Here is a 15,684-nt window from a genome sequence, read left to right on the forward strand (position 1 = left end):
TCACTTCCAAGCTCTGGATGTCTGAAGTTTTCTTCTCAGTCCATAATGTGCTTTCCTTTTACCCTCACCTTTCATTCCTCAAGTAAGCCTTATAACTTTCAGGTTCTCTTTCCTCAATTCCAACACAGATTTCATGTATTCAAAAATATACTTTGAGCATCTTGTGCCAGTGTAAAACAACCTGCATGATTTTGTCCTCAGGGATCCTGCAGTCAGGAATTGTGTTGTCAGCCATGACCAGGGTGCTCTGCTAGCACCCTGCATTCCTTTGTGCAGCACCCTTTCCCCACCTCTTGCCAACTGCTAACACTGAATTGGCCATGACGTATGTGTTACAAGATGTTAAGAGGCACTCTTCCTGTGGTGCTATTGCTCTCTGAGGCTTTCCTAATGTAATAGGACACGGAGCAGAAGTTAGCTTGTTGACAACCAAGGCCAAGCTGAGGGCAAAAAGCCAACAAGTACTACACATTCTAAAGAAAAACAACAAAGGCAACCCCCCCACCCCCTAAGGGCGTACTAAGAAGCAACTGAACAGGTCCTGCTGCCAGCAACCACTGTCTCAGCCCACAGACACACTTGTCAGGAGAGAGGAGGAGTCCTGAACCTCACCAGTCTGTGAGAAGCTCCGTGTCTGTGTGAGAGTCCCTTCAGACAAACACATGCTCCTCCACGGAGGTGGGCACTCAAGAAGACAGAGAAGCCTGAATGTGGCGAGGCCTGCCGTCTCGGGGCCCCAGCTAGGTACTGGGTGGTCTGGGTGGTGGAAGGTTTTTACAAGTGGAGATTTTTCTCAGTATCTCACTTAAATTTATATTTCCTGATATGAAGGGAAGGAAATACAATTTAACACATGGGCTCTTTGAGGTCAAGTTGAATTTTGTTCCTATACATTTCTAGACATATCAATTTTAAAAAGTGACATCATGAGAAAGCTATTTTAAAACAGATGGTCTACAGTATATAGTTAAATATATAATATTATATATTATATAGTTATATACACATAGTTTAAAGATGCTAGTTTTCAGGTAAGATCAAATAGTTGGTTATTGACAGCAAATGCATCAGCTGTATTTTAACTGGAAATCTCTAATTTAAAATAAATTACATATAGTAAAATTCATCGTTTCTGGTATACAGTTCTATGAGTCTTGATGAATGTGTGTAGTCATGCAACTACCACCAAAGTCAGGGTGAAGAACCATTCCAAGATCCAAAAAAATTTTTTGGGCTGCTCTTTTGTACTCAACCCCACCTTCCAACTTCAGTCCCTGGCAACCACTGATTTGTTTTCTGTTCCTATACTTCTGCCTTTTCTAAAATATCATATAAATGGAATCATTTGGTGTATAGCCTTTTGAGTCTGGATTTTTTTCACATAGAATAATGCATTTGAGATTCTTCTGTGAACTAAGTGGTTCTTTTTTAAATTGCTAAATAGTATTCTATTGTATGGACGAGTATAGTCTGTTTATCCATTCATTACTTGAAGGACATTTGGGTTGCTTCCAATTTGGAGTGACTATTAATAAAATATCTAGGATGGGATTGTTGGGTCAATGATAAGTGTTTGTTTAACATTATAACAAACTGTCAAAATGTTTTTCAAAATGGCTGTACAATTTTCATTTCCACCAGCAATACATAAAAATTTTAGTTTTTCTACATCCTCATGAACCATTCTAATATCATTCTGATAGGTGTGTAGTGGTGTCTCACTGTGATCTAAATTTGCATTTCCCTAATGACAAATGATATTGAATATCTTTTCATACACTTACTTGCCATGTGAATATCTTTGGTGAAATATCTGTTTGAAATTTTTCCCATTTTGTATTGGGTTGTTTATTTCCTTATTGTTGTTTCAAAAATTTTTATATATGTCCTTCATACAAGTTCTTTGTCAGATATGTGATTTGCAAGTATTTTCTTTAGTCTGTGGCTTGCCTTTTTATTCACTTAGGAGTGTCTTTTGCAGAATAAAATAGTTAAAGTTGTGTTATGCCCAATTTAGGGGTGGCCCTAAAAGACATTAGAGAGGGGAAATCCACTGGAGAGAGTTTCAGTTCATTTACCAGCCCCCCAAGGACTGAGGCACTCATTCTTTTATCTACTGGGAATGTTGAAATGTCAGGGACTCAAGGCTGAATCCCTCTCCAGAAATTGTCCTTGAAAGATAAAGTTGCCTTGCTCAAATTATACACGTGCCCCAGGGGCAGCTCACATCCAATGACTAATCTGTGGATTTAGGAGCCTAAAGGTCCTTGCATTGTTTTAACTCTTCCTGGGTTTGGAGGGGCCCCCCTTTACTACACATTAGTTTTCCCTCTGCCCAATTCTGGGCTTTCTTCACTACCTAATGGATGCTGTTCCTGACAATTACCAATGAACTGTCTCCAAATCTCCATCCGATGTCTGTTTCCTGGGAACCTGACCTAAGCCACCTACATACTCCTGCTCTCATTAGCTGAGTGAGTTAGTGCTTACTAACCTCTTATACTTATTATTGTAATTATTATAATTGGAATAAATATTACATAAATGAATTTGTATGAAAACAGAAAGATGATTTTTATGGAAACCAAAAATAATGCCTTGGGAAGACATGATGATGTCAAGTTGTCAAGAAAAATTTTTTTTGTATTAGCTATAAAACTCATGAAGAAAGACTTGGAGTTGGAAAAGAAGCAGCATGATATCTGTTTGGCACACAGTGTATTCAGTGTATGCTTATTGTTTGATGTAGAGTTTGGGATGGAGTTTAGTTTCTTATCTGCAATCATAATTTCTGTTTTTTATTTTTGAAAAATTTGTTATTTTTGTAAAAGTGTACATACTCATTGTAAAACTCAATATAACTCAGAAATGAATAAAGAAAAAAATTACCTTGAATCCTGCTATCCACAGGCAACCTCTATTAATATTTTGCTGAATATCTTTCTTGACATCATTTGTTTAAAATACAGAGAGATATAGACATACAGTACCAAATAAATAGGTGCATTATACTCATATATAAATATATATACACATTATATTATGTATAAATATATCACTATGTATTATATAATTGAATGCAGTCATGCACCACATAACAATATTTCAGTCAACGACAGACCACATGTAATATGGTGGTCAGAGCCATAGGCAATACCATGTAACCTACATGTGTACTAGGTTACACCATCTAGGTTTGTGTAAGTACACTCTACGATGGTCACTCAACTAAATCACCTAACAACTCATTTCTCTGAACATATCTCATTGTTAAGCAACACATGACTGTATATCAAATATATGGATGCATTGTATACATTACTATATATTATTGCTACATATTATATATATTATGTATATATGCACAATGCATCCATGTATTTGATAATATATGCTTATTCCTTTGAGATATCTTTTGTAGCAAGTCTTGTTTACTTAACTATGGATTGTACTTGTAAAGGAATTGCACTTTTTTTTAACAATACAAATCTTCTTTCTTTTCCTTTTTCGAAGTCATCAATATAAATGATATAATTAGATTAACTTTTAAAAAAATCCTGTATCCTCCAGAAACCACATGAGGCAATATTATATACTATACTACCAGTGGAATCTATTTTCATTATCTAACTGAGAGAGAATCATAATTTTTCTGGGGGGGATGTTGCCATTGTCCATCAGTGGTTTAATAATGAGATAGAAAGTACCAGATACATTACAGATCTCACATTAGTATTAGGTTCATCAGGAGAAAAGGCATAGAAACTTTTACAAAACTGTTGTCACAGCGAAAACGAATCAACACTTTGTATAAATAGAATTCTCAAGAGAGATTAACCAAAAATAAAAAAGCATTTCCCTTCAAACAAAAATCGGACCAACAAATATTTGTTACTTATCCAGTCTATGCAAGGCAGTTTTCTCCTAAGTTTCTTGTGTAAATATTTTCAATTTAGTGTACTTTCAGGATTCTTAATTTTTAATATGCAAAAAGTCAAAATGGTTTCCTCTATTCTTTGTAATACTGAAGCTCACTGAAGTAGTTGTACAGAAAGCTAATGCATGTTGCTTACTATTAGTAGTATTTTCTAAAGCAAAAACTTTGCAGTTGCGCAGGATCATTTTCAAACACCCAAACTTTTCAAACTATTAATTTACCAAAAAATAAAACAAGGTAACCTGACCTTTGTTCTACTTATACAACCTCATTGCTATGTGCAATTCTCTGTTGTCCTGCCATGAAAATATGAGTATTTTATAGTGTAATGGGTAGTGCTTGGTAGTGTTTAAGAGCTATAGGTTACCATAATCCTTGGTAGTGCTTAAGAGCTATAGGTTTTCTGCTTTGTAAAGTCTATTTCCATTTTAATCTTATGACATGCTTTGCTGTTGTCAATATTTCAATTTCTAAGAATGCTTAGAGGTTGTCACTGAGCAATCTTAAAAATTAAAAATGTGAAAAGTAAAAGTGAATATAAATCTTCATGGCTATAGCAATAAAAAGGCAGCTAGTTGAAATAGAATAGTCCTAGTTTGAGGTTAAATACAACTGGTTTTGAATGCTGCTTCTGGCAATTATTAGTAATCTAGTGCAAGTTGAACCTCTCTCATCCTCATGTCTTCCTCTGTAAAATGGGAGCCTTATCTGGTCAGTGTAAGAATAAGAGATAATATATGTCAAAGGTTGTTATCTTGTGTAACAACTGGCAGCTATTATCAAAGACAAACACGATCAAGTAAAATCTGTATTCTTTATACTTGTTTTTGCTCTTTGTTCACATAATTCAAATAACCAGGAGGAGATACCTTTATTAAGACATAAATAATGCATGTCCTTATCAGCTATAATATCTATTTCCTCCTAGTCTTTAAGTTATTACTGTTCTGTAAATCCACTGGGCAAAGAAAGCCTCACCATGTCCAGTAATTTGAATACTATCAACATGTGCTCTAGCCAGTAAGCATTTAGTGCTTAAAATCTACTTGTCTTTTTTATAAAATAATTATTTTTATACAGGTACGTTAAGTGTAGTGGGATCAAACATTTTAAACATGATACATGGCTTTTTTACTTCCTCTGATGAATATAATCTTTCTCAATAGCAGTGTGGGGGTTGAACTCAATTTTTTCAGTTATCATATCTCAGGATCTTTCTCTTACTGTTAAAATGCAATCTTTTCATTTAGTCTCTTTCACTTACATGCTCGGCCTTTCATATTTCTTCTTCTTTTCCCTGCTCTTCTCCTAAGTGTCATGGGGGTACTTGGGGTTGGGGGTAGAAATCAGCTTACATGATTTCTTGGCAAAGGGAGAAGAGGCCTCAAATCTACAGGCAAAAGTCTGTGTGCTGTCCTCTGGCTCCCCTGCAAGCTGGCTGGTACAGCCTGATCCCCGAGCCTATGTTGAGGTGTCCTCAAAGTTAGCTGAAGTTAGCTGCCCAGTTGGGGTGTTGGGCTTGTATCATGAAATCAATTGTAGCCTTTAACCTCTTAATCATTAAGTCTCTGCATTTAGCGACCTCTCTCATCTGCCAGTTCTCCTATTAGTAGTTCCGCTAGTCCATACAGGAATTTAGGAAGTTACCTCTTGGGCTGAGAATTTGGTCTAGGCAGGTGGTTTGGTTAACTATTACTACATAACAAATCACTCCTAAATTTAGAGGCATGAAGCATGATTCTGTGGGTCATGGATTTGGGAAGGGCTTGGGTAGGCAGTTATCTTTTGCATTGTCTTATACGTGCAGTCATCTGGAGGCCTGACTGGGCTTGATGTCTAAAATGGCTTGTTCACCTGGGTGGCAGTTAATGCTGGCAGTCCTCTGAGAGTTCATCTGGAGCACCTCATGGCCTCTCCATATGCTTGGGCTTCTTATACCATCGTGACTGGGTTTTAAGAGGAAGCATGTAAAGGGAAAGCTTTTCAAGAGGTCAAAGGAGAAATTATGCAGCATCATCTCAATGCATTCTGTTGATTACAAGTAAATCACAAATTTAATGAGAAGAGAATCACATCACACTTCTTGACGGAAGGGCCCATTGTTTTTCATGACAGTGTATAATCCATGTAAAATGATATTTCTTTCTAAATCATTTATACCATAACTGACAAAAAATGAAAACAACTAACCAAGAGATTTACTTTAGATTGGGTATCTCTCTGTCAGTCAAGCCCACATCTTCTGTCCAACAGTTGACATTGTACTTGTGCCACTTCCCCATTAAGCTTATGTTTAATTTTCCAAATTAAATAGTCTTTTTTCTATTTGTCATGAGAATGATTTACCTATAAAACCACTTGACATTTTTGGGTGGTATTCTTTTGCCAACTTTATCAGTTTCTTCCTAAATGATTGGACTATTCAGATTTTTCTATGTCTTGTTGAATAATCATTTTTTCAGAAATTTATCCATTGCATTTAGATTTTCAACTTGACATAAATCTTTTAAAATGTGCCCATTGTAAATATTTTAAATGCAGAACATAGTTAAGTTTCAGAATAGAGGACAAATTTAACTACTTTCTTGAATTACTTAAAAATAGATTTACACTCTCTTTTTATATTTTGTAAAATTCCCATTGAGAAAATGTACTATTTGGTCAGTGGCAAATCTGGTTTTACCAAGACAAGTTTACTTCCATTTAGAACTATAAAATTTACCATATGCTAGTTTCCGTATGCTATTTTCTGTAGCATAGAATAAAGACACTAATAAAGGTCAATTCAATAAGAAGCCAGCAGACTCAGTCATAGTGGCCCCAGGATTCACAATATCCATGTTTCCTGGAACAATACTTTGATTTAAAGACAGAAAGTTATTTATCTTACCAAAGTGGTTTCTTTAGGAGAAAGAACTTCCTCTTCTAATTCAATAAAGCAGTTTATTCACTCAAAGAGAATCATTTTCAAAGGATCATTTGTGAGGAAGGCAGTTATTAAAATAACTATTACATGTACAAAGAGAAATAAGAGAAATAGAGAGATGCAGCTATGGAGTCAAAAATAAAAGATTCCCTTAAATTGCCTGATAATTAAAATGAAGCCTGTTTTTTGGGTAGTTTGGCTTAATGTTTGTTTTTGATGGCTGTATATATAGAATTTGGGATCCTTAAAAAATTATTGCTTTTATTTTCAACCTTACTCTGCAGGCTGAAGTGCATCTTGCTCGTATGAAGTTGACCCCTCCCACTGAACTCAAGCTATGCTTCCTAACTAGCCAGGTCATTTCAAGTAACCAGGCTGAGGAGCAGTTACAGTAATTTTGTTGTAAGAGTGCCTGTGAATAATTGATTTCCACACATTTGGTATCATATTTTTCTCTTTCATGAATAGAATTTCCCAACGAATTAACTTCTTTTCTCCTTCGTTCTTCCTTTTTTCTTTTGCTCTCTTTTTCTCTCCCCCCTCCCTTTTATTCGTCAATTGTTAAATAAGTACTATATGTCAGGCACTGTGCTAAGTTTGAGGATTTGTAGAAAACACTTCTTGCTTTTAAAGAGCTAAGAAGCTAGTGAGGGTGACACTCACTATGAGGTAACAAGTAATTACAGTACAGTGTGGCACATGGTCTAACAGAGAAACAGTACTCCCAGAGTATATAGAAAATTTGCCCTCACAGACCCAGAGTGATGAGAAGGAGGTCAATTAACCTTCAGGAGGGAACATAGGATGATTACCAATACTTCAGCAGATTGAACAGGACATGTGAGAGTTAAGATGAAAGTGGTGACATTTCAAATTGGGTCATTGGAGATGGGAAAGTGGAGAATGTAACTAGAGGTGGTATTGTAGGCAAAGGTAAATGAAATATAGTGAGAAAAAAAGAGAGAGGAATGAAATAAAGAGAGAAGCAAAACAATATTCTCACATACTAATCCTTATGTTGACCACAGCCTTAGCCAAGAATGCTGCCTGATTCTTCATATCAACCAGACCCTGGAATCTACTTGACATGTTCTCTTTTGTAGTTCCAGCCCCATTGCCTTCATCATTTTGAGGAAAGATTCTTTTTGGAAATAAGACGGTTATTCCATATTTCTAGCTCTTCTCTAGTTAGATCAACTGAATTTAAATTAAAGAGTGTCTGGCTTTGGAATAGGAGAGTCACCACCTACTTTATTTTTTACATCCAGGCACTTTTCTGTTTCCTTTATCTTTGTCTTTCTCCCAGTTCTTCTCAGGACCTTGACTGATACACATTTCTTTAATATTTCAATATACCTTTACCCCCCTAAAGAGTCAAGAGTTATTTGAGAAGTGTAGAACTTTGAAGACATCCTGACGACGTTGTATATACCTACAAATTCCTGCCATGAAAATAGTTTGGTAAACTTAGTTCATTTCACAAACATTTATTAAGCACCTACTATGTTTATAACTGTTGCTGAGAAAAGAAGGTTGAATGACATGATCCTTGTCATTGAGGAATTTATAATCTAGTGGAGGAAACACATATATACTACTTCTCTTTTCTGTCCTGTATTGTTCTTTCCATCTGTGTATCTCCCCACCACTTCCTTCCACCTCTGAGTCTCAACTTGTCTGTGATCCTGGACTGAGGATGTGGTTCTCCTCTAGTGGCCTTTGATCGCCTTTTATGTGAACATTTTGCAGTGATCTTTCAGACTGCTTGCTATGAAAACCTTGTTTTCCCTTGCCTATGATAGAAAGAGAGAATGCAAATGTTTCACTTCACTGCCAAGGAGGATTTGGAGTTAATTTCTCCCTGCTGTCAAGGAAAGTAAAATTTTCAGTTTTTAATTAACAAATTAATTTCTAAATCCTCAAGATCTACTGTGAAAATGCCACAGAAGAAGACAACATGGAAAGTCATTACAGGCAATGCCTCAAAAGGTAAATCAGGCCGTTTCTGTTGCTTATAAGAGAATAACTGAAACTGGGTACCAGATAAAGAAATGAAGTTTATTTCTTATGTTTTGGAGGCTGGGACATCCACTTTCCAGAGGGTGCATCTGGTGAGGGTCTTTTTCTTGGTGGGAACTCTACAGAGTCCCATGGCAACCAGGGTATCACATGGAGGGAGTGGGCTAAGCAAGAGAAAGCTAACCTTCTCACTTGCTCTTCTCTTAAAGCCATCAGAACCATGCCCATTACTCCATGAATGGATCAATCCATTCATGAGGGCACAGTCCTCACAATCTAATCACCTCTTAAAGGCCCCACCTTTCAAATACCATAAATGGATTTCCCACCCTCTTACCACTATTAAGTGGGGGTCAAGTTTCCAATACATGAACTTTTGGGGGACACATTTAACCCATAGCAGAGGGAAACAAGGCATAGAGGAGGAGGGTTTTTCCCATGAGAGAGGCTTATCAGAGGGCACTTGGGGAACCTGTAGGTGAATTCCAGAGAATAGGCCTAAGAAGGCTCTGGATCATTGCTCAAGAGAAGCAAGGTGGGCAGATCTCAGGAAGGACCACAAGTGGGTCACTCTTAAGGGCCCACAAATAAGAGGCTAAATCTCAGAGCCCTTGACTACACTGGAGAACCCCCTGCCTAGGTACAGGGACCAAACCATTCTTCCTATCCAAACTCAGTGCAAGTTTTACTTCATCCATGGACTTTTCAGCATAGCAAAGTGCATTCAGGCTTACTCTCCATATGATTAGAAGTGTGTACCCCATTCCAAAATGGCAATGACCCCAAATCTCCACACATACAGGGAAGGGGAAAAGGTTGGCAGTTCCCTTATACTTGATTAGGAACTGAACCAAAGAAGTTTAAAACAAGCTGGGGCTGAGATAGTAACCGACCTCCCTGTTACCTGTTTGCTTTACCCTAGATCATTTAATCTGTGCTCACCCACACACCATTTACCACCAACACTTCTTCAGCCCCCATAGCCATTAAATTATATATTCTAGAAAATTTTTCAGAAATAATATTTTCTCTCCCTTTTTGCACACAGTCTGCTGCATTTGATTCTGCCTTGCTTATCTTCTGCCTTTTCCTTTATTATCTGCCTTTTCTTTTTTTTCTTTCATAATTGAGATTTTATTGGTTGTGCTGAGGATCATTACAGACATTTTGATTTGTACACAATTCTGTTGAGAACTGTCCTGCTATAGGGAATGGCATGGGAGCCTGAGGAGCGACACCCCTTGTTCAGTAGGCTGCAAGGGGTCCCGTGTGTGTGGCATGGCTCCATGGAATTTCCTGTTTGTTCACCTTTGGTTACTTGACAAGGCTTTCCAGAATTAGAAGGCCTAACCTTTTGGCTTAGTGTGGCCTTGGGAGATTCTGAGGGCCCTGGAGTTTCTCAAAGAACATGTTAATAATATATCAAAATTACTGGTTTATTTAAAAGGCATTGCCAGTATTAGAGGTGTTTTTGATGTATGTTCCCAGTATGGGTTGGCTTGATTTAATTTTGTTGTTGATCTTTCTTGTTAGTGGTGTGTGCATTGACCCATAATTTTAGAATAACTAGCCCTATAGTTGTGATCATGCTCTTGTGCATGTGGAATGAAGTTATTGTGTTAAAAATTCTATCCACGTCTCCTAGGGAGACGGTGGGTCCGAGTGCAGTAGTGTTTACAACTAATTGATCACAACCAGTTACTGATTTCTTTGTTCCCACTGCTTCACTTGACTCACCAAGAACATATCATTCTGGGATTGGAATGACGCAGTGTATTTTAACAAACTTAAGAAGGGTCACTTAACTTCTCACTTTGTCCCCTGTGCTGTTCCTGGAGTATATTGGCAGGGAAATAAAAGGTTTCATTATAAGATAAATAGATAGTAGAGAAACACAAATAAATTTTGATATTAATAGGTTTTGTTTAAATCGGTTTGTAATACAAAATTTGTAACAATAACATAGAAATTTAATAAGATTTATAGTTAAAGTTTATTATAATATTCATGTTATAAACATTGTAATTTTGATTATAAATTAAAATGATCAATATAGAGTATAAGCGATATTAAATTGTCAACCATAACTAATCAATGTTATTAAAATTAAGTGTAGTAAGCATAAGTAAGATTTAAAAAGGGTTAAATTGTAAGCTAAGAAGGTTAAGGTTTATGATTCAGAACAAAAGTCTGATGTTTTAAAGCCAAGCATGTTGCTATTGTATAGTTTCCCGGCCACAAGCCACAGGCTTTGGGGTGAACTATTGATGTATGAGTGGGTGCTTTTGTCACAGCATGAGTGCTTTGGAACATTTTGATTTTTCTTTTTCTATAGAGATGAAATAAGAAATGTTTTGATTAAAAGATAAATCGTTATGTAAAAGATTAAGTAAAACGATATAAATAAAGCAAGATTCATGTGGTTGTTGTCCACATTTGCACTAGACATCTGTGGTCTGTGTCTTTCTTTTTTCACCAAATCCACACCACCTATTCAGGTCCAATGAATCCTGCGGAGCTGGTCTCTGGCACAATTCTTAACATATGTACCAAAATTTTAAAAAGCCACATATCATAATTTTTTAAAAAAGTTTTTCCAGTAATCTTCCAGCTTCAAATTTGGAGGCAAATTTTCCTTAAGAGGATATCAAGTACCAATACCTCCAGATGTTGGTAAGCTGTTACATAAGTCCCACCAATTCACAATTTAATATCATATACACTACATGATCAAATTTCCAATCATTCACAACACATTAACAAAACTATTAGGCAAACTGGACTACCATGACTAAAGATGTTACAGAGTGCACACAGTTCTGACAGGGAGAGCAATGATTAAGGAGTGGTCTTCTTTAAGAAACAATTCTACTAAAAAATAACATGGGAATAGAACTAATTTTAAATGTTCAAGACACAATAAGTATATGACTGTGACTCCAAATTGCCATTTAGTATACTTTGTATTACAGGATATAAAAACTATCCCCCCATCTACGGAATGTTAAGTTGACACCCAAGACAGTCAAAGCCTCCAATAATTCAATATTCCACTATTTTCTGGTTGTACCAAAAAATAAACAACCAGCAAATGATTTCACCTCTTAAAAAAAGCATTTATACTTAAAAAATGGGATGGGGTGGGATTCCCTCCTTCTTAAAAATGTTTCCAGAACTACTAAAAAACTTGCATTTACAAAATAGTTGATAAAAATATTCCTCTGGATTGTACAAGGGTGACAGAAACCACTGATAAGACATGGTATATGGTATTAATCAGACTTGGCTTCTTTCTCTCCTGCTTCATCAGAGGCTGGATGCGCCTCATTTTTAGTTTCTCCATTTTCTGCAGGTAAATCTTTAGTTTCTTGGTTAGTCACTTTGGCCTGTTTTCCCTTTGCCCCCCTTTTCCCTTTTGTTTGTACTTTTTTGTCTGAAGATTTATCCTTTGCTGCTGACTTTTTTGGCTTCGTTTCCACTTTTGCAGGAGCAGGTTTAGCTGACAGCCTCGCCGATCTCCTCTTGGGCTCCTCTTTCACTGCCCCTTCTGCTGAACTGACCTTCCTTTTGGGCATCCCGGCAGCAGGGAGGGCACATGCTGAGAGCCTTTGCAAAGCTGGGCTGCTGGGCCACTGCCGCTCCTCCCACCGCCTGAGCTGCCAGGACCCACGGTGGGAGTGGTATCTGCCTTTTCTTTGAACTTGAACTTGATACTACACCCCGGATTTGGTGTTCTTTGTACTTCTGGTCCTTTGGACTTTAGCAATCCTGCATGCTTTTGACTTTTCCTGTTCCTACAGCTTCAGTGTCTCCTGCCCTATATGAAGCTGCAGCCCAAATCCTCTCTTTGGCTAGTGCCCTAATCAGACTATATTCTCCCCTCCACTCACCAAAGGGAAGGAAGATATTCAGACCCTGTCCCTAAGCCTTAGGACAAAGTCCAAGTTCTCTGTACCATGGCTCTGTTTCCAGCTTAGCCTACCCATAGGGTTCACCGGTCATGTCCCTTTGAGTTACCATGAAAATCAGTTTCCTGAATGATACTGCTTTATGGCAATTTCAGAGGAAGAACATTGTATTCTGCTCTAAGGGAGGAAAGCCCGGCTCTCAGTAAGCTTCTGTGGGAGGTAACAATGAGAGCTCAAACTTGTGAGCTTAGGACACACCCTTACTTATTCCCTTCAATATCTGATATGATTTGAAGGAACCCCTTTTGCAAGTCCTGGACTGTCTTATCCAGTTGATGGGAAGAAGGCCTGGGGAATTCCCATATACCCACACAAGGTTAAATTATAGATTAACTCCTATGTAGCTAAATAGAAAACTGGGTTAACACTTTCGAGTAGGATCAGAAGTTCTTACTGGGACAGCATGGCAATTTCCTTAAGCTTCCAGAGTTCCTACAAAATGCAAGTCAGAGCAAGGGACATGGTGTCCATTTTCTTATCTTGGACCTAGGCTGCTATACACCTCCTACCCACCAATTCCAGAAGAGTCTGCCTGGCCTCAACCTAGACAAGGTGCCTCCCAAGGCCTGGACAGACGAGCTCCATCATTTAATCACACAGTTTGCTTGTGGGGAACAGTGATGCTGGGAATCATCTATTTCACCATCTTGATGTTATCACTCACTCTAATAGGGGATTTTGGTCTGATGTCTAGGACCATTCACTCTGTTCGGGAAATGGCTACTAGTTAATGCTTGACCTGAGACTGCGTAAGTCTCTTATCCTCACTCCTCCCCACAAGCAACCAATTCACAACTATTAAAAAGCAAAGAGACCCATGGAGTTTGTGAAGATGTGAGAGGCCACAGCGAGAGGGTGTAAGGACAGAACCTCTCATTCTGAGCCCTGGTCACTTCTGAGCCATGCTGGTAGAGTGAGGAGTGGCTGCTGCACACAGATCAAAGCTGGAAAAAGCCATAGCAGCACTCTTTTCATAAACCTGCTTAGAGTCTGCAGGGGAGAGGAGGGCTTCAGAGAGCACCATACCAGCCCTCAAGACATAAAGACCACTGGCACATTTCCCCTGGGCCCACATAAGAGCAAGCAACCACAGCCAATTGGAGAAGGGAGCTGCCCAGGGGCAGATGAGTTATTGCAAGGGATGTTTACCCAGCCTACCCCACAGAAAGTGGTTGTAGTGCAGGGAAAAGTCTGGCCTGCTGGGGAAACATTGGGAACAGTGAGGGCAGCTGGTCTTAGGGGAAATTGGTCAAGACCTCATGAGGGGCCAATCTTCAGGAAAGAGTCAGCCCCTGCCAGAATTTCCACACAGCCCAGACCTGGAAGTGAGGAACAATCTGCTCAACAAGCCTTCCCCAGGGACTAGGCAATAAAGCAGCAATTCAGCTCAAGCACAGAGTTCATGGTCTGGTCCCCACAGGAAGTTCCCCCAACTCGGGAACTAACCACAGAACAGCACATTAGTTCCTGTGCAGAGTCTAAGTGGTGGTGGTAGCTATTAATCCACCATAGAATGGGGGGGGGGGTGAACCCACAGACCAGAAACAAAGCTCTGATAACCACTTATAAAACCTAGAAGAGGCAGTAGTCTCCTCAAATGCCCAGACATCAAGGTGAAGACAAAAAGATTGAGAAAGAACAGAAAAATATGTTGCCAACAAAGGAAACAAGCAAATCACAAGCAGCAAATGCAGAGGAACAGCAGATCTATGAAAAGCCTGACAGAATTCAGAATAACCTTCTTAAGGATGTTCAGGGAGTACCAAGAAAATAAAGATAGAAAATTAAATGATATTTGGGAAAACATTCAGGAGCCAAATGAGAAATTTGAGAAAGGAATAGAACCAGTTTTAAAAAACCAAATAGAAATTCTGGAAATAAAGTATACATTATTTGAATTGAAAAACTCAATAGAAAGCTCCAACAGCAGACTTAATCAAACAGAGGAAAGAATCAGTGAGCTCAAAGATAAAATGGACAAAATTACCTAATCAGAGGAGCAAAAAGAATAAAGAATAAGAAAAAATGAAACAGAAATAAAGCAAATATGGGATTCCTTCGAGTGAAATAACCTCCTCATAACTGGTATACCTGAAAGAAAAGAAAAAGGAAGAGACCTAGAAAGCACATTCAAAGAAATAATGACTGAAAATTTCTCAAGTGTGGAGAAAGTTGACAGCATCCAGATACAGGAAGCTCAGAGGTCACCAATTAAATTAAATCCAAAGAAGAACATCCCAAGACACATAATAATTGAATTATTAAAAACCAAAGACAAAGAGAGAATACTGAAAGCAGCAAAGGAAAAGAAACATATAACACTCAACAGAGTCCCAATACATCTCTCAGTGAGAATGGGATGATATATTAGAGCAGTGAAGGAAAAAGACTGTCACCCAAGAATTCTGTATCCAGCAAAACTAACCTTCAAATATGAAGGTGAAATAAAGTCTTTCCCAGACAAGCCAAATCTAAGGGAATTAATCTACACTAGATCTGCCCTGTAAAAAATGCTAAGGGAGTTCATCAGTCTGAAAGAAAACAACACTAAAGGGTAGCAAGAAAGTGTTTGAAGGTGTATAACTCATTAGTAATATAAATACACAGACAACCTCAGAATACTGCAATGTTGTAAGGGTGGTGAATAAACCATGCATATCCTTAGCATAAAGACTAAAGGATAAACCTAACAGGACAGTAACATATACAACAACCTTATAAGAGAGACAGGCAATATTAAAAGGTGTAACCAGGAACAACAAATTGTTGAAAAGTAGTGGGGGGAGAATGATGCCAAACTGTGAAGTTGGCTTTGGTTTTTCTTTTTTCTCAGA

General features: G+C 38.0%; 1 protein-coding gene across 1 annotated transcript; it reads right to left on the reverse strand.

Moving 5' to 3' along the window:
* Window positions 1-12,154: 12,154 nt before the first annotated feature.
* Window positions 12,155-12,457, reverse strand: LOC134377633 (non-histone chromosomal protein HMG-14-like). The gene has a single exon (XM_063096144.1). It carries the CDS (start codon window positions 12,455-12,457, stop codon window positions 12,155-12,157), a length of 303 nt encoding a protein of 100 aa, XP_062952214.1.
* Between the last annotated feature and the right edge of the window lie 3,227 nt (window positions 12,458-15,684).

This window comes from Cynocephalus volans, chromosome 5 (genome assembly GCF_027409185.1).
Source record: "Cynocephalus volans isolate mCynVol1 chromosome 5, mCynVol1.pri, whole genome shotgun sequence".
Lineage (NCBI taxonomy): Eukaryota > Metazoa > Chordata > Mammalia > Dermoptera > Cynocephalidae > Cynocephalus > Cynocephalus volans.

Coding starts and splice junctions, on each gene's coding strand:
- LOC134377633 (XM_063096144.1), bottom strand. CDS start 12,457: ATGCCCAAAAGGAAGGTCAGTTCAGCAGAAGGGGCAGTGAAAGAGGAG.